Source organism: Hyperolius riggenbachi, chromosome 3, assembly GCF_040937935.1.
Source record: "Hyperolius riggenbachi isolate aHypRig1 chromosome 3, aHypRig1.pri, whole genome shotgun sequence".
Taxonomy (NCBI): domain Eukaryota; kingdom Metazoa; phylum Chordata; class Amphibia; order Anura; family Hyperoliidae; genus Hyperolius; species Hyperolius riggenbachi.
This window is the reverse complement of record NC_090648.1, coordinates 394,302,539-394,322,656: the sequence shown is the minus strand read 5'-3', so window position 1 is coordinate 394,322,656 and position 20,118 is coordinate 394,302,539. Positions and strand designations below refer to the sequence as shown.

At 47.2% G+C, this 20,118-nt stretch overlaps 1 protein-coding gene across 4 annotated transcripts in view; it reads left to right on the top strand.

The window, feature by feature from the left end:
• Positions 1–20,118, top strand: part of LOC137561607 (A-type potassium channel modulatory protein KCNIP1) — a 1,185,649-nt gene that overhangs the window by 367,195 nt on the left and 798,336 nt on the right. For all 4 annotated transcript variants that reach the window (XM_068272924.1, XM_068272920.1, XM_068272921.1 and 1 more), the window contains one exon: positions 2,467–2,537. In XM_068272924.1, coding sequence (XP_068129025.1) covers positions 2,467–2,537 — 71 coding nt within the window. The remainder of the gene's footprint in view (positions 1–2,466; positions 2,538–20,118) is intronic.

Genomic DNA, 20,118 nt, shown 5'->3' with positions numbered 1-20,118 from the left:
AAAAAAAATACAAAAAATTGGCATTTACAGAGATATTTCTCCCACCCAGCATGGGTATGTGTAAAAATACACCCCAAAACACATTATACTACTTCTCCTGAGTATGGCAATACCACATGTGTGACCCCTTTTTGCAGCCTAGGTGCTAAGGGGCCCAAAGTCCAATGAGCACCTTTAGGCTTTACAAGGGTGCTTACAATTAGGCACCCCCCCCCCCCCCAAAATGCCAGGACAGTAAACACACCCCACAAATGACCCCATTTTGGAAAGTAGACACTTCAAGGTATTCATGGTGAGTCTGTTGCAGATTTCATTTTTTTTTTGTCGCAAGTTAGCAGAAATGGAAACTTTTTTTTTTTTTGTCACAAAGTGTCATTTTCCACTAACTTGTGACAAAAAATAAAATCTTCTATGAACTCACCATGCTGCTCAGTGAATACTTTGGGATGTCTTCTTTCCAAAATGGGGTCATTTGGGGGGTATTTATACTATCCTGGAATTCTAGCACCTCATGAAACATGGCAGGTGCTCAGAAAAGTCAGAGATGCTTCAAAATGAGAACATTCCCTTTTTGCACCATAATTGGTAAACGCTATAACTTTTACCCAAACCAATAAATATACACTGAATGTTTTTTTTTTTTTATCAAAGACATGTAGCACATCAAATTTGGACAAAAATGTATACAGAAATTTTACTTTATTTGACAAATTCTATCACAGAAAGTTAAACAAAATCATTTTTTTGACAAAATTCATGTCTTTTTTGATGAATATAATAAAAACTAAAAATCGCAGCAGCAATCAAATAGCACCAAAAGAAAGCTGTATTAGTGACAAGAAAAGGATGGAAAATTCATTTAGGTGGTAGGTTGTATGACCGAGCAATAAACCGTGAAAGCTGCAGTGGTCTGAATGGAAAAAAAGGCTCTGGTCCTTAAGGGGCGGAAACATTGTGGTCCTCAAGTGGTTAATTACTGCAGGCACACGAGTGAGTCCACTGCCTTACACTGCCTGCCTTTTATAAGGGGGGGGGGGGGGGGTGGGACTCCAGGAGGGAGTGTAGCCTAATTGGCTACTATGTGCCTGCTGTCTGTGACGTAGGGGGTCAAAGTTGACCCTCATGATGCACTATGGGTGCGAACCGAACTTCCGGAATAGTTCCCGGTTCGCCGCGATTGCGAACCATGGAAGTTCGCCGGGAACCGTTCGCCGGCGAACCGTTTGGGCCATCTCTAATCATCACTGCAAAAAAGTAAATTTTATTTGTTGGACAGAAATGTAGACCTTTTTTAAACACATTTATTTGTGATATAGAGAATTATTGATTGGTCAGATTAACTATTTGCATTTCATCATCTTTGACATCATTAGTATCATATTCTGGAGAAACAGTATCAGTAGATTTGTTATCTTGTGTAGCTACATAAGTTTGGGGTAAAAACGTTCCATCACCACCTTTTTGATTGTGTACCCCCTATTGCATTTTCCTGTCCCAAAAAAGAGTCATCAGTTACATTATTACTATGTTCTCTATCCGTTCTCTCCATACCCTTTCTCTTAACAGGTTGGGGTTTTGAATATCTATATTCGGATCTGGTAGATCTATGACTAGATGCACTGGACCAGCTGCTGGTCATGGACACATTGGGATGGTGTGTCTGTTGCACCGGCCTGTTAGGTGTACTCCTCATAGGTTTCTGTGCTTTGAAGTTTTGCAGATTGCGGTTACACTTGTCATGGTCCATTGTTGGTGAGATAAATATACGTTTTTTATGTGGCATCTGGCCTCCATTTCATGATGTGCGCATAGATCTCCTATGGTATGTATGTGACTTATATGGCTTCTATTATATGTTTTTTTAACAGATGTTTGTATACAGTGTGCCTGTGAGGAAGCGGCTATTGGCCGTGAAACACGTGTTATGCAGTGTTTTTGTGTGATGGAACTCTGAACATGTATCCATACGTCTTGTCCTCAATCCTTGAAGATATTTGTGAATGAAGAATAGAGAAACTATTCATTTTTTGAGAATTGTGTTTATTTATAGGTTTACATGTTGCCCAGCAAGCGCATGGTGAACCAGTGCTCCTAGGAGTGTGTAAGGGGCTAAAAGAGATCAAAACACCTCCTTACTAAACTCTGGTGCAAAACAGAAAGTATTAGCAATAATTCAGGTTCGAGTTAGCTCTGGGTCTGGTCACTCTTTATCTTCATGAAGTGTCAACCCTTGTTTTTTAAATGATTTAGGTTTATTTTGTGCACATATTTTGTAGGATGTTAATTTGTATGTAATTTCTGAAAGCATGATTTTTTTTAATGATTTATATATATATACACGCATGCACACACACTTCTGTCTACACACACGCAGGAGCACACACACACACACACACACACACACACACACACACACACTCTACTACTGTACTGAAAATTAATTCCTGCTGTATTTTTATTCAACAGATGCAAGCATGTATGCACACTATCTCTTCAATGCATTTGATGCAGCTCAGTCCGGATCAGTTAAATTTGAGGTAAGTATAATTTACACTTTAGGGCAATTTGCTCCAGATTAAGATTTCTTATTCCCACAGTAAAACATAAAAAAATATATTGGGAGGTAGGGAGGCAGCAGCTACATCACAACTAGAGCTGTTGCAGACTCAGAAAAAATGGTAATCCTAAAAAGAAAAAAAAATGCTCGGCACATGAAATGAATTTAAAAAAAGGCAAAGCAGAGGAGAATAAGCAGCCCATTACACTGCAGTTTAACCAATAATAACTCTGTGCAGCACATTATAATAGTAGACTGTAGCACAGTGACACGCAGATATATACCTGTGCAGGCCGTGCAGCTTCACAAGGGTGCCATGTCCTCTTGACTACACCACAAACCCCCATGAACAATTGTCCTGCAGCCTCTTCTGCAGTGCACAGCTAGCCACAGGAAGTCGTTCCCCCCCTGCTCAGAGAAAGCCCCACCTTCACCCGCAAAACTCAGTAGTAAAGGAGAGCGAGGCTGGCAGAATCCCAGCCACCTGCCTGGAGGAAGCCCCGCATCACCTGGGAAAGTGAGCATGGGACTGCATTCAACATTTTATTGAAATACCATAACATATTCAACACATAAATTAAAGAATAACACGTACTCCAATAGGCGATTAACAGGCCGCGGCCTCTTTATTTATTAAAAGGGGAGGGATTTTTTTTACTTTAAACTTGTGATATTTATTTCCTTTATTAATAACCCAAACCAGATAACTTTATTAAACCACCATTTACCAAACACCAACACATAAACCAGTAAAACCGGGATTGATGGTCTGGGGACCCGACTCAATCCCACCACAAAAGTCCTTTTAAAGTCCATAACCCCCCCCCCCCCCCCCCACTTCTATAAGGCCCGCGACAGCACCAATTAAGAAAACAAAACAAAGGGAGGGTGGGCGGGCAGCTGCTCAGCTCGCTCCTTGAATGTGACAGCTCTCTGACAGGAACAGTTTTTATTGACCGGTATCCTCGTCGTGATTGGCTCCTTCATCCTGGAGGGAACCGCTGCGACCAATGGTCTTCTAGCTGCAGCTGATAGGCTCACAGCTCACCACCTGCTTGACGACAGCTTCCCTGAGGTGAGGTAAGCTGACACTTGTATCTGTAAATAGAAAAAAGAACTGCCAGTACCAAAGCCTTGTTAACCCTTTCCCACTCAGTCTCAGCATTCCCATGTTCACAGCAGCCTTATGCAGGCTGCTGTTCTTCCAGTAGAGGAGCATGTAGCTGGTAGAGAAGGCCAGCCAGAGAAAGCCCCACCCCCTCAGATTTGAGGGCTAGAGAGGAAAGAGCAGCTGTGGCTGGAATTCTGGAGAAGTGTGGCTAGCTGCAGGAAGCCCTTTCTCCTGCCAGAAATAAGCTGTGTCCCCTGTCAGGAAGCCAGCGAGCCAACAGCCTCCCCTCCCCGAAGCAACACCCCAGCACCCAGCAGCAACCACAGTGACACCTCCCATCTAGCACTCACAGCGACCTCTCTTATCCTGCCACCTACTCCCCAGCACCCCTACAGTGATTCCTACCCTCCAGAAACACCTAGAGTGACTTTCCTCATACAACCAATCTGAGCACCCAGTGTGATTTCTCCCACCCTTCCCCCCACCAGTAGCACCAGTAGTGTTATTATGCACGTATTGCTACTACTTTATTACTAGCATAAGGCTTTCTATGGTGCTTACATTTTCTGCTGCACTTTATTGACTCTTAGTTATGTCACTAATACTAGCTGCACAGGGGTGGTAAGTGACTGATATTATTATTTTTTTATTTATATAGCGCAAACATCTTCTGTAGCACTGTACATGGGCTTCTAATCATTAAGAATTAGCGCATTCGGTAATGCTGAAAACAGCTGATGTTTTTGAGCATTTTGTAAAATGTCAATCCATCAAGGCTGTTACCGCATGACAAGCTGAAATTACTGAGCAGTGAAGGAAATTACCGAGTTGTACGGTAAACACCTCAAATGTCAGCAAATAAATCAAGAATACAATATTATACAGGTGGCAGATGCGCTCCTCATGTAAATAATCAAATGTAAGAATAATACACAACCCACTTATATCACAAGAAGGCGTCAAACTGGATCGCTATATGAAGGGCTGATAACCCCAAAGACATATACATTTTGTGCATAAGCGATCAACAGATATAATACGTATAGTCACCAGGGCCGGCTCTAGACAGGCACATATGAGGGGGCAGACAGAAATTTGCAGGGGGCACGAAGAAACCCTGCGCCGCGCGTAGCGCGGCGCGCCGAAAAATGGGCGTGGTCATGCAACAGACCGTGGGCGTGGTCATGGGTGGGGCCAAATATACATGTCATGACCTTACAGTGGTGTTAAAGGTCTGCCGGGGAAGTTTGAGCTCTGCTGTAGTGTATCCCCCAAAAATTTACAGCACAGACCAAAAGTTTGGACAAACCTTCAATGACTGTCATTAAATATTTTTCGTCAAATGCTAATATACTGGTATTGCGTGGTGTTTTTTACCACAAATACAGTTCTGCGCACTGCAGATTATCAAAAAAATGTTCTCAGGTGTAACACAGAAATATTTTTCGTCAAATGCTAATATACTGATATTGCGTGGTGTTTTTTTTACCACAAATACAGTTCTGCGCACTGCAGATTATCAAAAAAATGTTCTCAGGTGTAAACACAGAAATATTTTTCGTCAAATGCTAATATACTGGTATTGCGTGGTGTTTTTTACCACAAATACAGTTCTGCGCACTGCAGATTATCAAAAAAATGTTCTCAGGTGTAAACACAGAAATATTTTTCGTCAAATGCTAATATACTGATATTGCGTGGTGTTTTTTACCACAAATACAGTTCTGCGCACTGCAGGTTATCAAAAAAATGTTCTCAGGTGTAAACACAGAAATATTTTTCGTCAAATGCTAATATACTGATATTGCGTGGTGTTTTTTACCACAAATACAGTTCTGCGCACTGCAGATTATCAAAAAAATGTTCTCAGGTGTAACACAGAAATATTTTTCGTCAAATGCTAATATACTGATATTGCGTGGTGTTTTTTTTACCACAAATACAGTTCTGCGCACTGCAGATTATCAAAAAAATGTTCTCAGGTGTAAACACAGAAATATTTTTCGTCAAATGCTAATATACTGGTATTGCGTGGTGTTTTTTACCACAAATACAGTTCTGCGCACTGCAGATTATCAAAAAAATGTTCTCAGGTGTAAACACAGAAATATTTTTCGTCAAATGCTAATATGCTGATATTGCGTGGTGTTTTTTTACCACAAATACAGTTCTGCGCACTGCAGGTTATCAAAAAAATGTTCTCAGGTGTAAACACAGAAATATTTTTCGTCAAATGCTAATATACTGATATTGCGTGTTTTTTTAACCACAAATACAGTTCTGCCACGCACTGCAGATTATTGAAAAAAATGTTCTCAGGTGTAACACAGTCAGAAATAATTTTCTTCAAATGCTAATATGCTGCGTGTTTTTTATTTTTAGCACAATTACAGTGCTGTGCAGAGGGCCTGAGGTGGCAGCAGATGGCAAAGAACGCACACAAAATAAATGAGGCACTCTGAACTATTGATTTGCCAGAAAGGCTGCAGTGCACTCTGGCAGTGACACTGATTGACCTTAAATGAGGCAATTATCGGATTTGCCAGCCAGGCTGACTATTGGACTGGTCACTGGCAACTGAACTGGCACAGCACACCAGACCTGCAGCACTCTGATCGATTTTGCCAAATGCCAATGCAATTGGCACAGCACACTGCGCAGCCACACTGCCACAGCCAGTGTCTGGAGAGGCGGGTGGCAGTCAGATGGCGGCGGGTAGCAGAAGGCGGGCGGACAAATATGCTGGCTGAAAAAGTTTGCCGAGTGCTGCTCTCCGAGAGGAGTCTCAGCTAGCTCTGACGCAGGCACAGTGGCGGGAGCGGGACCTTAAGAGGCCGCCCTGCATAGAGGAGGAGTCGACTCTCTCAGAGGAGGAGAATTCCTCTTTCTCTGAGAGAGTCGACTCCTCCTCTATGCGGGGCGGCTCTTAATGTCGCCACACTGCCTGCGTCACAGCCGAGACTCGTCTCGGAGAGCCGTCGGAGGAAGAAGCGGTCATGTGACTGATCACATGACCGCTCTGCGCTCCACGCAGGACCAGGAAGCAGCCGCAGCGGCAGAGCGAGAGCCGCTCTGATTTGAGGGGGCAACGAGTCTGTTTGAGGGGGCTCTGCCCCCTCTCGCCCCCCCCTAAAGCCGGCCCTGATAGTCACTCAGTCCAAATCACAAGTTCAGCTCAATTCTCCACTCCAAACGATTTCACCATTGATGATCCACATAGATAGGAGAAAAAACAGAAAGGGCATATAGTGAAGTCCTGTTTGGCAATTTTCCAGCAGTATAAAGTAAGTTCTACAAATTCCCATGTGAGTGTCATTCAGTGCACCACACAGCCTTTCCTCCACCAACTAATAAAACCGATTGCGCTCACCAGAAATTATTGCTGATCCATCACAGACAGCAATAAACAGTCAATTGAATCCACATCAATGATCATCCAGTTAGCCTCTTCTATGTGTCCTGTTTCTCAGCATCCCATATCGGCATGTATAGGGGAGTAAATACAGACAGCATATAGTGTAACACCATTAAGGTTCAACACATAGACCACCACTGTGAAGCGTGCTCTGGATGCACTCCACCACTAATGTGCAGATGTGAGAAAGCGCGGAAAGGCAGCCGCTTACTCTCAGAGCAGAGCGGCTGCTTCCGCATTCGGCATGGCGGCGCAGCATGGAGAAGCCGCCGCATGCCGCGTGAACTGTGCTGAAAGCGAAGAAGCCGCCGCGTGCAGTGCGACAGCTCCTGCAGCTGGCAGGGACAGCGCTGTTGTGGCTGGGACTCATAGTCCCTCTAGGTTTAGAGTGACGCGCGCGCACTCAGGCAGGGATTTTATGACAATCAGAAGTGAGTCAGCTGACCAGGCTGGTCAGCTGACTCTGGCTCCATTCCTTATTGGTCCAGCACTTGGGGAGGTGCTGGAGAGATGTCTGGGTATATATGCTGCCGGCTGTTCAGTTGCTGGTTGTCTGGCGTTGCGAACACAACGTGGGAGCACTCAGACCCTTAGTCAGATCCTTAAGTGTGCCGGGACCAGGGGAGGACTGGGACCTTTTGGCCTGGGGGGAAAACACAACCCAGAGGCCCTTGGGGGGGGGGGGGGGGGGAGTGTTACAACAGTGAGGCGAACAACAAAGACGGGATTGACCGTGGCATGATGTGGGCGGAGATAACTGCATGGCACTATCATGCCAGTATGGACCAAAAATCTCTGAGGAATGTCTTAAAGAATTAAGGCAGTTCTGATGGCAAAAAAAAAAATCATATTCAGTACTAGGAAAACATACCTAATAAAGTGGCAAAATACAGGTAGTCTCTGGTTAATGAAGGAGATAGAGAATGTGGGTTCGTTCTTAATCTGAATCCGTTCTTAAGTCAGAACACTCATTTCTGTGCCTCTTCTGTCCTCCTCTATGTCACCTGTTCCCCCTGTGCCTTTTTTGTCCCCCTCTGTGTTACCTGTGTGTCTCTTGTCTCCCTCTGTGTCACCTCATGTCCCGTTCCTTTTTTCCCCAGTGCCTTTTTTGTCCCCGTGTCACCTGTTCCCCGTCTCTTTTGTCCCCCTATGTTACATCTGTTCCACGTGTCACCTCTGTTCCTCCTCTGTTACCTCATGTCCCCCTGTGCCTTTTTTCCCCCCAATCTCTTTTGTTCCCTCTCTTCTCACTGTGCCTCTTTTGTCCTCCTGTGTCACCTGTTCCGCCTCTGAGATGTGGTGTATTTATACTTACCTGGGGTTTCCTCCAGCCCCATGAGGTGTGTAGGCTCCCTCGCCGCCCTCTCCGTTGTGTTGTAGTCCCCCATGGTAATCTGGCTGGCCGCACTCTTCTGCGCAGGTACGGCTCGACTGCATGTGCACCCCCATCATGCTCCCACAGCTGGGAGCGTTCTGTGCCTGTGCACTGTGCAGACGCAGAGCACTCGTGCGTGGCAGGGCATTGTAGAAGCGCATGACTGGCTGCTACTGGCCAGATTACTGCGAGAGGTTGTGTAATATTATAACAAATTGGCCAAAGAGGACAGCGAGGGAGCACCTCATGGGGCTGGAGGAAGCCACAGGTAAGTATAAATACACCAGTACACAACTCAGGTAGACTTTAAAGTTTCCTTTAAAGGACTTCCGATGCATCATCCAGTTGTACTAATACCTTGTACTTAATAAAGCCTTAATAAAGGACTTACGATGCAAAGTAAAAAAAAAATCAATTTTTTACTCACGTGGGGCTTCTTCCATCCCCGAGCAGCCGTCTCAGTCCCTCGCCGCAGCCCCGGTCCTCCTTGGTATCCCCTCTGGCTATCCGCAATGATGGCGACCCGCTGGTGGGGTCGGCTCTTCTGTGCCTGCGCGTCTATGTCATCTCACGCATACTGCACTTGCGCACAACTATTGCACAGGCACAATATGCGCCAGCCGATGTGGACACGCAGACGCAGAAGAGCTGACCCCAGCAGCGGGTCACCATCATTGCGGACAGCCAGGGGGACACGAAAAAGGACCAGGGCTGCGGCGAGGGACTGACACAGTTGCTCGGGGATGGAAGAAGCCCCAGGTGAGTAAAAAAATAGATTTTCTACTTCACATCAGAAGTTCTTTAAGTAAAGTGGTAAGTGCTATTGAGGTAGTACAATATATCAGTATGCAGCCAAAGTAGTATATATAAATATGCATGACTTAAATAGAAAGTGCTGTGAAAAGCTATATCAGTTAATACCAGCAGGCAGCAGTGAAAGGGTTACATGAAAGAATCAGACAGAGGGATGCCTGGCTGGAGTGTTCAGAACTGGCCTGCTCAAAGCATAACAAAGGAAAAGCAGAGGAAGTGTCCGCTTACAAAGTGACTCTGCTCTGTAGACTCTGCCGCTGTCAGCGTCCTTGTCCGTCCCAGCTACAAGAGGCAGGAGGCTGGGATTGAGGGAGACACTCGGCAGGGAGAGACATCAGGCAGCACTGGAATACTCGGCCTGTCTCTGCTCTTTCAAATGACGCGCTGGAGGCGACGCTGCTCTCTTCTCCTCACTGGCTGGCTGTGTCTGCAGGCAAGGGGTGGGATCTCTGTTGCCTAGCAGCCAGTCTTAGCAGCCGGAATAGTAGCAGTTCGGGAGAAGGGCCACCCGCTTCTGCAAATGTAAGATTCAGCCCTGGGCGGCCCTGATGCAAGGGACAGGAGGCAGCCCGGGGGGCAATCGCCCCCCCTCCCCCCGGGCCAGTCCGCCACTGGCCGGGACCAGCTGGAGCTGTAATCCTACACTTAGCTAGATTTTGTTGATAGCTTAAAGTACTAGTTTGATTGTGATTTCCTGTTATGACCCTTTGCCTGCCTGACTATCCTCCTGAACTCTGATCTTGTACCTTGCCATTCTGACACTCTGTTGCCGAACCCTGGCTCGTCCTTAGACTCTGCTTCTGCATCCTGATCTTGTACCTCGATATATCTGATACCCTGTTGCCGAACTCTGCCTGTACCTTAGACTCCGCCTCTGCCTTCTGAATCTGTACCTTATCTGTCCGTGTGTTTACGACCTGGCTTGTCCGACCTCGAGAACCGACCTTACTATTGAAGGCGGTTCCCCGTCCTGTTAGTGACACTTCCTCCAGAGTGTCACTTTCAGACAATCCTTCCTACTCTGAGCCTGACTCCTCCAGTCTTGGAGAGTTCAGGTCTTCGGGAAGGAATCCGTGCAGTACTCCTTACTGCGCTGAGGCCTAGTCCTCTAAGTGTTACTGTTGCACCTAACACTACACTCTACTCAGGTGAACAGAGGTTAGCTGGTATATCGGATTATCGGTGATACTGCAGATCACTTATAATCTGGTATATATCGTATTCCCAGTGATACTGCAGATCACCGGTAATCAGATCCTCTGTGCTTCACCGATCGTTACAGAACGCCAGACCAAAAGACCGATGGACGCACGCGCTGACCCTCTGGGTGTGCTTACCACTTCGGTGGATAACATCCATCAAGCACTGGGCTATCACAAAGCTTTAATTGATGCCCTATCAGGGTCTGTACAAACCCTCCAGACGTCAGTTGATGAGGTGCGATCCCCTCTCAGTGGTGATATCCGTATGCCCGTACCTGAAAAATTTTCCGGCCACAAATCTGACTTCCGGAATTTTAAGAGTAGAGTGTTATCTTATTTCTAGTTGAGACCCCGATCCTCGGGGACTGAGACCCAACGGGTCATCTTTATTAAAACTTTGTTAACTGGTGACTCCCAGACCTGGGCGTATAATTTGCCCGCCGGTGACTTAGCCCTTACCTCGGTAGAGGAATTCTTTAAAGCCATGGCAGTAATCTACGACGACCCAGACCTTGCTGCGACCTCTGAGCGGAAGCTTAAGCTCTTACGGCAAGGCAAGGGTCCAGTCGAAGATTATGCTGCCGAATTTCGTAGGTGGTCAGTTACGGCCAGATATGACACCTATGCCCTGTTGGATAATTTCCTGTCTGGGTTGTCGGATGAGGTCTCCAACCTAATGTTAAGTCAACCCGAGCCCAAAACAGTCGATGAGGCCATCTCATCGGCCATTCGAATCGACCGAAGGCTACGCCATCAGAGACAGACTAGGGGCAGTCATCGTGTCAGGTTGACTTCTTATGCAGCACCTCCCGCTGCACCCGTAGTAACTCCATCTCCTTCTGTCTCATCCTCTCCGGTCTTGCCTCCACCTGAGCCGATGCAGATCGGTCGGTCTAAACTGACCCAAGTGGAGAGAAGACGGAGAATGTCTGAACAATTATGTTTGTACTGTGGTGTTGGGGGGCATAGGGTACGAGACTGTCCTATTAAGCCGAATAAGTCGGGAAACGCTACCGCCTAGGAGTTGTAAGGGGTAACACCCTAGGCGCCCAACTCATACCCCTAAAAGAAAAACGTTTGCTCCTTCCTTGTACGATTATGTGGGGGGACAAATCTGAAGCCACGGAGGCCTTTGTTGATTCAGGCTCCGCGGCTAAATTTATGTGTTCCGAGTTTGCAGAGAAGTTGGGCATTCCACTCACCCTAGTAAGACCACCTATCCAGGTTACTGCTGTGGACGACTCCCCGCTACAAAGGGACCGTCCGCTGTCTCAGACACCAGAGGTGGAAGTCACTATTGGGGTTCTGCATAAAGAAAGTTTAAGTTTTTTTGTATTACACATGACTACCTCCACAATTGTTTTAGGTATGCCCTGGCTGCAGCTCCATTCGCCACAGATTAATTGGGCTGCAGGACAATTAACTAGTTGATCAGACTTCTGTTCCCAGCAGTGTCTAGGGAAAGTGACATTAGGTCAGACCAAGTTTCATGTGGAGGGTGTTCCTGAGCAATATTCCGAGTTCTCGGATGTATTCTGTCCCAAGGCTGCTGACAAGTTACCTCCGCATCGCCCTTTCGATTGCCCCATCGATCTCCGTGCCGGTTGTATGCCCCCTAGGGGTCACCTGTATAATTTGTCTGGACCAGAGAAGATAGCGATGCAGGAGTATATTCGGGACAATCTAGCCAAAGGGTTCATTCGCCCCTCCCGGTTACCTGCGGGGGCCGGTTTCTTTTTTGTTAAGAAAAAAGACGGGGGGCTTCGACCTTGCATCGACTACCGTGGCCTGAATAAAATCACGGTGAAGAATCGTTATCCGTTACCATTGATAGACGATTTGTTCACGCAGGTCACAAACACTAAGATCTTTTCAAAGTTAGATCTGAGGGGTGCATACAACCTGATCCGCATTAGAAAAGGCGATGAGTGGAAGACGGCCTTCAACACACCCGACGGGCATTACGAGTACTTAGTGCTGCCCTTCGGGTTGTGCAATGTGCCAGCCGTCTTCCAAGAATTAATCAACGAGGTATTCAGGGAGGTGTTGGGTAGATTTGTGCTGGTATACGATATACTAATCTATTCCAACAACCTCTCCAAGCACAGGGTTCACGTTAAATTTGTGTTGGACAAATTGAGGCAAAATATGCTTTATGCCAAGGTGGAGAAGTGTATTTTCGAGGTGACCACTGTCACATTTTTAGGGTATGTGATTTCCACCTCAGGCCTGTCAATGGATCCTGCCAAGGTCACAGCCGTCCTGGAAAGGCCACAGCCAGTGGGGTTGAAGCCCCTGCAGAGATTTTTGGGTTTTGCGAACTACTATAGGAGGTTCATAAAGGGGTACTCCACGATAATTGCCCCCCTTACCAGTCTCACAAAAAAGGGGGCAGATACCAACCACTGGTCCCCTGAGGCTGTGGCAGCCTTTTCTCACTTGAAAAAATTGTTTTGCTCAGCGCCTATTTTGAGACATGTAGACACGTCCTTTCCCTTTATTGTGGAGGTTGACGCCTCGGAGGTTGGGGTGGGGGCGGTGCTGTCTCAGCGGTCAGGGTTGCAGGGCAGATTACATCCATGCGCTTATTTTTCCCGTAGATCTTCACCGGCAGAGAAAAGCTACGACATAGGCAACCGGGAACTTCTGGCCATTAAATTGGCATTTGAGGAATGGCGCCATTGGTTAGAAGGGGCAGAACATACGATCACGGTTTACACTGATCACAAGAATTTGGAATACATCGAGGGGGCTAAGAGACTGAGTCCCCGTCAGGCCCGTTGGTCTTTATTTTTTACGAGGTTCAGATTCATTATCACGTACACTCCAGGCAGCAAAAACATCAAGGCAGATGCCCTGTCAAGATGTTTTGAATTGGAGACAGCACAGCCCCCCGCTCCTGAGTCCATCATCCCGCAAAGCTTAGTGTTAGCAGCCACAGAGACCTGGGAGGATTGGAAAAAGGTTCTGGGTCCCTTTCAGCAGGATGTCCCTGAGGGAAAACCTGAGGGGGTTTTGTTTATCCCACTGCCTTTTCGTCTACAGGTGTTACAAATGTTTCACGCCCATAAGAATGCGGGTCACCCTGGTGCTGCCAGAACGCAGGATCTGATTGCCAGGTGTGCTTGGTGGCCTTCCTTGGCCACAGACTGCAAGGAATTTGTTAGGGAATGTGCGGTATGTGCTAAAAGTAAACCCTCCCGGCTGGCACCTGTGGGAAGGTTACAGCCTTTGCCCACCCCGAGCAAGCCATGGACCCATCTGTCTATGGATTTTGTGGGGGAATTGCCCAGGTCTGAAGGCATGTCGGTCATTTGGGTGGTAGTCGACCGCTTTAGCAAAATGGCCCATTTTGTGCCCCTGAAAGGACTCCCCTCGGCTCAGGAACTGGCCGAATTGTTCATCGTTCACGTCTTCCGGTTGCATGGCATTCCGGAGAACATTGTGTCAGATAGGGGAGTCCAATTTGTGTCCGGATTTTGGAGGGCATTTTGTCATCAAATGGGCATGGAGCTTTCATTCTCGTCAGGCTACCACCCACAGACCAATGGGCAAACGGAGAGGGTCAATCAGGCTTTGGAACAATTTTTGAGGTGTTATGTTGCTGAGGCACAGAACGATTGGGTCAAGTTCCTGCCTTTCGCGGAGTTTGCACACAATAACTTGAAAAGTTCCTCCTCGGGGTTCTCTCCATTCCAGATAGTAAACGGGAGGTTGCCTAAGTTCTCCCCATTGCCAGTGGCCTCCACTCCGTTTCCAGCACTGGAGGATTGGCAGAGGTCACTCAGGGACAATTGGGGAATGGTTAAAGAGAATTTGCAGAAAGCATTTCAAAATCAAAAGGGTCAAGCGGACAAGAAACGTTCCTTGGAATGGAAGTTTCAGCCAGGGGATTTAGTCTGGGTGTCCACACGTCACTTGACCCTGAAACAGCCATCTTCCAAACTGGGCCCCAGGTTTGTGGGTCCATTTTCTGTGACTAAAAAAAATCAACAACGTTACTTATGCCGTTGATCTTCCCACCAGCATGCGTGGGGTGAGATCATTTCACATGTCCCTGCTCAAACCGGCAGTTCATGTGGGCCCTACTCCTCCTCCTCCTGTGAGGATAGATGACCAACCTGAGTACGAGGTGAAAAAGATATTAGATTCACGCATTGTACAAAACTCAGTACAATATCTGTTGCATTGGAAAGGGTATGGCATTGAGGAGAGACAATGGGTGCCTGGGAGTCGCATGCATGTGGACAAATTAAGGAAGGAGTTTCACGCCTTACATCCCGAGAAACCTGGTAGGAGTTGTCCGGAGTCCACTCCTCGAGGGGGGGGGGGGTACTGTAAGAAAGCGCGGAAAGGCAGCCACTTACTCTCAGAGCAGAGCGGCTGCTTCCGCGTTCGGCATGGCGGTGCAGCATGGAGAAGCCGCCGCATGCCGCGTGAACTGTGCTGAAAGCGGAGAAGCCGCCGCGTGCAGTGCGACGGCTCCCGCAGCTGGCAGGGGCAGCGCTGTTGTGGCTGGGACTCAGTCCCTCTAGGTTTAGAGTGACGCGCGCACTCAGGCAGGGATTTTATGACAATCAGAAGTGAGTCAGCTGACCAGGCTGGTCAGCTGACTCTGGCTCCATTCCTTATTGGTCCAGCACTTGGGGAGGTGCTGGAGAGATGTCTGGGTATATATGCTGCCGGCTGTTCAGTTGCTGGTTGTCTGGCGTTGCGAACACAACGTGGGAGCACTCAGACCCTTAGGGCCCTTTTCCACCAGCGCTTTTGCGCTGGCTGAATCGCAAAAACGCAAACCGCTAGCGATTTTACAATCGCTACGGTTTGCTTTTTAACATAGGAATCGCGGTAGGTCATTTCCACTACCGCGATTCGTTTTTTTGTCAGGAACGTGAACGCGCGGCGGAGCAGTGCATAGCATAGCAAAATCGCGGCCGCAAAACGTCGGGGAATCGACGGTTTTGCGATTCAGCAATCGCTAGCGTTCAGCGTGAACGCTAGCGACTGCAGGTGGAAAAGGGCCCTATGTCAGATCCTTAAGTGTGCCGGGACCAGCTGGAGCTGTAATCCTACATTTAGCTAGATTATCCTCCTGAACTCTGATCTTGTACCTTGCCATTCTGACACTCTGTTGCCGAACCCTGGCTCGTCCTTAGACTCTGCTTCTGCATCCTGATCTTGTACCTCGATATATCTGATACCCTGTTGCCGAACTCTGCCTGTACCTTAGACTCCGCCTCTGCCTTCTGAATCTGTACCTTATCTGTCCGTGTGTTTACGACCTGGCTTGTCCGACCTCGAGAACCGACCTTACTATTGAAGGCGGTTCCCCGTCCTGTTAGTGACACTTCCTCCAGAGTGTCACTTTCAGACAATCCTTCCTACTCTGAGCCTGACTCCTCCAGTCTTGGAGAGTTCAGGTCTTCGGGAAGGAATCCGTGCAGTACTCCTTACTGCGCTGAGGCCTAGTCCTGTAAGTGTTACTGTTGCACCTAACACTACACTCTACTCAGGTGAACAGAGGTTAGCTGGTATATCGGATTATCGGTGATACTGCAGATCACTTATAATCTGGTATATATTTGTATTCCCAGTGATACTGCAGATCACCGGTAATCAGATCCTCTCTGTGCTTCACCGATCGTTACAGCAGATAATAGTTCTTCAATAAATGGTTAAGCGCTCTTCTCTGCCTGTACTTTCTGATACACTTCAAATATATCATAAAAAGAAAGCCCCCCCTTCGGGGAAAGACTCACCAGACTTCTAGGCCTCTAAGGCCAATGCTTGCATTCAGGGTATTGGCCACCCCGCAGCCTCTCTGGCAATCCTCTTGATTATTCCCAGTCTGTGTAGGCAAAAAAGGGATTCCACATCGCGTAAAAGCATACCAGTTTTATTTAAAAGCGATTAAAAACAAGTTGGTGGTGTTTGGCCACTCATTCAATCCAAAAAATATCACCAAAAAGCCAGCCCCTTAGTTGACAAACAACCTGGTTCCAGGTATGGGGGTATGCAGAGATGGGATGCACTTGGCCTATGACAAGGCGCACGTCTCTGTCATCTAGCATCCCTCTCCGCAATCACTTTCTGGCTAATGATCTTAGCATGTACCGAGCCTACTGCACACAAACAGTCCCGCTGCGTCCAGCGGGTGCTGTGCGCTATGACGTCACTCCGTGGCTCCGCCCAATGTTTCGTTGCCCTAGCAACTCCTCAGGGGCTATGGAGGCACGGAGAGTGACGTCCTTTATCTTCTGGTCTGCAGGCTATGCCCCTGCGCTCTATTCACGCTACCATCACGCCCATAATTTACTCCTTTTTGAGCTGATTGGAGATCTAGCCCTAGAGCCCGCCCCTCTCGCTCTGTTACAATACTGAGGCGTGTCATTAGACAGCTGGAACTGAAACTCCTCCTACCTCACTACCTCTATACACATTCATGGCTTCATGCAGTAACCCCTGCATACCCTTTACATAGTGTCATATTATCCATAATGGTCATGCTTCTTGCATATGGTATTATGGTGTATATGGTGACTGTATGTGACCCTCAATATGATTTATGAGTTTTCGCTTCACATGCCTGTATACAAATTCTTTTCAAATGCTTGTTCTGTCACTATACATACCTACTTCCGCCTTATGTGCTCCAACGTAGGCCTTCTTGGTCCTCTCTATTCTCCGTCCACCCACTCCGCCCACTGACGTCGCGCATGACGCTACAGCCGGCGTACATGCGTGACAGGCGTTCCTCCGACATTAAAACAGCGGTATCCGCTGTAACCAGCCAGAGATCCCCTCGTACTTCTTGAAGAAGCGGCGTGACGGCCGCGGAACCGGTGGAAGTGTCCACCGAGGGTCTCCATTGCCACCACCATTCCCTTTTGATCCTCGGCACCCGGCTAAGTATTCCTCCTTGTCCACATCACATGCTTGCTTGTTCATGGACTGTCTCTCTCAAATCACTCCTATCCTTCACGTATGGTAGTCATTCATGACACTTTATACAGGTGTCTCTATTTATTTATATACACGGTTTCATGTTATCATGTATAATGTTTCACATCTTTAGCACTGTTTGCACTTTATACCACTATAGGAGGTACTGAACCCGGGTTCATACTGATGTTGGAGTGCTCTGTACTGAGCACCCACATCTGATCTGAGATTATTGATCTATTTATTATTATGCAATATTATTGTGAGCATTGATCGTTTCATACATGGATTTTTTTGTGGTGTGCACCGTTTTTAATGTTTTTATGATTAATTTGGAAGAAATATATTCTATTAAAGTGTGATTTATATATTTTTCATCAATCATGTGTGGTGCCGTTTCTATGAGCTGAATCTCCCCTCTTCTATATTTCCTACATGCTCTGGCACACATGGGGGACATGAGTGCAATGTAACTTTGTACACAATTGAGCATTAGCCTCATAGCACCTGAGGAACTGCTCAAGTGACTGACTCTCTCGGTTTGCCCGTTGGTCTGTGGGTGGTTTCCTGAAGAGAATGACAAATTCATTCCTAGATGATGATAATATGCCTTCCAAAACTTGGACACGAATTGGACTCCCCTATCTGACACCACATTTTCTGGTATCCCATGTAACCTAAAAATGTGATGGATGAAGAGATCCGCCAGTTCCTGAGCTGAGGGGATCCGTCCAATGGAATAAAGTGGGCCATTTTGCTGAATCTGTCAACCACCACCCAGATAACAGTTTTACCCTCCGATCTAGGAAGTTCACCCACGAAATCCATGGACAAATGCGTCCACGGTTGCTCAGGTACTGGCAAAGCTTGAAGTGTGCCTACCGGAGCCTGTCTGAACGGTTTGTTTCAGGCACAAACCGAACAATCTCTGACGAACTCTTTACAATCAGTTACCAGAGACGGCCGCCACACACACACCTATTGAGCAAGTCCAGCGTTCTAGCCACTCCAGGATGCCCTGCATTCTTATGTGCATGAAACAACTGTAAAATCTGCAACCAGAACTGCATAGCAACGAACAGTACCCCATCTGGTTTCCCCTCTGGAATATCCCTTTGATAAGGACCCAATGCAGACAACCAATCCTCCCATGTTTCGGTGGCTGCTATGACAACTTTCTCAGGCAGGATATTCTCCGGGGCTGGTGGCTGTACTGTCTCAGGCTCGAAACATCTAGACAGAGCATCTGCCTTGATGTTTTTACTTCCCGGTTTGTAAGTAATGACAAACCTGAACCTCGAGAAAAACAAGGCCCAACGGGCTTGTCGAGGACTAAGTCTCTTCGACCCCTCGATATATTCTAAATTCTTATGATCTGTATAGACCGTGATTGTAGCTCCTTTGAGCCAATGGCGCCATTCCTCAAACGCGAGTTTTACCGCCAACAGCTCGCGGTTCCCAATATCGTAATTTCTCTCAGCTGGAGAGAATTTCAGAGAAAAAAAGTGCACGGGTGCAATCTGCCCTGAAGACCTGAGTGTTGAGACAGCACAGCCCCAACCCCTACTTCAGACGCATCCACCTCCACGATAAAGGGGAGACTGACATCAACATGCCGCAAAATAGGAGCGGAACAGAACAATTCTTTCAATGTTGCAAAAGCGGCATGTGCTTCTGCCGACCAGTTGTAAGTGTCAGCCCCCTTCTTGGTAAGTTCTGTGAGGGGTGACACCACAGAGGAAAACCCTTTAATAAACTTCCTATAGTAGTTGGCGAATCCAAGGAACCTCTGGAGTGCCTTCAACCCCAAAGGTTGTGGCCACTCCAGTACAGCAGATACTTTACTGGGGTCCATGGTGAGACCAGTAATAGAAATGACATAACCCAAGAAGGGAACTTCAGAAACTTCGAAGAGGCATTTCTCTAGCTTAGAGTATAGGGAGTTCTGTCTGAGTTTTCTTAACACATACTTCACATGTTCCCTGTGTTCAGCTAAGCTATGTGAGAAAATGAGTATGTCGTCCAAGTAAATGAGGACAAACCGCCCTAAAACCTCCCGGAAGACTTCATTGATCAACTCTTGGAAGACGGCTGGAGCGTTACATAACCCGAAGGGCATAACCAAATATTAGTAATGCCCGTCGGGCGTGTTGAACGCCGTCTTCCATTCGTCACCCTCCCTTATACGGACCAGGTTGTATGCCCTTCTGAGATTAAAAATTGCACAAAAAGGTGGATCAGCGCAACACCAGGCCGCCTCCGAATGGCCTCCAATCAGAGATGCGCTGAGCCCCCCCAGGAAATACAACAACACACCTTGAACCCAAACAGAAGCTCTGCATATACACCAAAAGCATGGCTGTTAAGTGGGAGCAGCTGACAAAAAACAAATTAAATTAGTACATAGCAAGGAAATGAGCAGCGCTACTTAAAAACAGACTAGTGCTTACCTGCAAAAGAGTGCAAGCCCCACTTGTGGGGTCAAATACACAACGAGCATACTGAGATCAAGTTTGGAGAAGATACTGGCATTAGTAACCTGGGAAAACAAATCATCTATCAGAGGGAGTGGATAACAATTCTTTACAGTAATTTTGTTTAACCCTCTATAATCAATACATGGCTGAAGCCCACCGTCCTTTTGCACAAAAAAGAAACCCGCTCCGGCCGGAGACTGAAGAACGAATGAACCCTTTAGCCAAA